General features: G+C 33.1%; 1 protein-coding gene across 1 annotated transcript; it reads left to right on the plus strand.

Annotated features, from left to right (window-relative positions):
• Window positions 1–520: 520 nt before the first annotated feature.
• LOC116350454 (BTB/POZ domain-containing protein 3-like) lies at window positions 521–936 on the plus strand (the record flags this gene model as incomplete). The annotated part of the gene is made up of 1 exon (XM_031782250.1): window positions 521–936. A coding segment is annotated over exon 1 (416 nt), but the record flags the coding sequence as incomplete, so codon positions are not given.
• Window positions 937–948: the final 12 nt, after the last annotated feature.

Raw genomic sequence — 948 nt, forward strand, 5'->3', positions numbered from 1 at the left:
GGTGTCTGCACCTGAAGAAATATCCATAATTTAAAATTTTAAAATATTTCTTTAGAGATGACTAAAAATTACAATACTATATTTCACAACCATAATGACGAGTAATAGTTAACATTGTTTTTTAAAACACTAGTGGATTGTATTGGAACTACAACAGTCATTTGCAGCACTCATTTATCCAGAACATTTCAACCGGTAACAAAACCGCTTTACTAATTAACAACCGACGCATAGAAGAGATGTTTGTTGGTTCACTATCATTCGCATTTCGTCTGTCGACATAGATAATTGTTTTCATTCCATTTTCACCTAAAAAGTTTATTTTCTTTTCATCAAGTGACATTTTTTAAATTTCGTATATCTTTACTATCATTTTCTATTTCGTACTTCTTAAATACATTTAATATATTTGAATTGCATTGAAACAGGAAAAAAATAATCAGAAAAGAACATTTTTTCCTCATTTCAGGATCTACATTAATCACACATCAATTTATCAAACCTCCAAAGCAATAAAAAAATGTCAATTTCCAAAGTAGCAACGACCAATGTGGCAAGTCCTGACGGAACTTCTGAACTCGGAAAGAAGTTCTACCTTAGCAAGGAGTTTGCTGATGTTCAAATTGTCTTCGTGGTAAACGATGAAGAACTTGGACGGGTGCCGTCCCATAAAATTATCCTGGCTGCACACAGTGACGTTTTTCACACAATGTTCAATGAATCATGGAAAGAGAAAAATGAAGTGAAAATCGTCGATGCAGATGTTGCGAATTTTAAAGAATTCCTTCGTTTCTTCTACTTTGGAACGGTGAATTTGACCATAGAAAATGTAGATGCAATCATGAATCTCAGCAATAAATACAATGTCACCGAGTGCAAGAATTTATGCAGAAAATTCTTGAAGGCAACAATGACCAGTGATAATATGCTTTTGAGGTATGAATTGGC

Source organism: Contarinia nasturtii, unplaced genomic scaffold, assembly GCF_009176525.2.
Source record: "Contarinia nasturtii isolate CC-2019 unplaced genomic scaffold, AAFC_CNas_1.1 Cnas_scaffold_4142, whole genome shotgun sequence".
Classification (NCBI taxonomy): Eukaryota; Metazoa; Arthropoda; class Insecta; order Diptera; family Cecidomyiidae; genus Contarinia; species Contarinia nasturtii.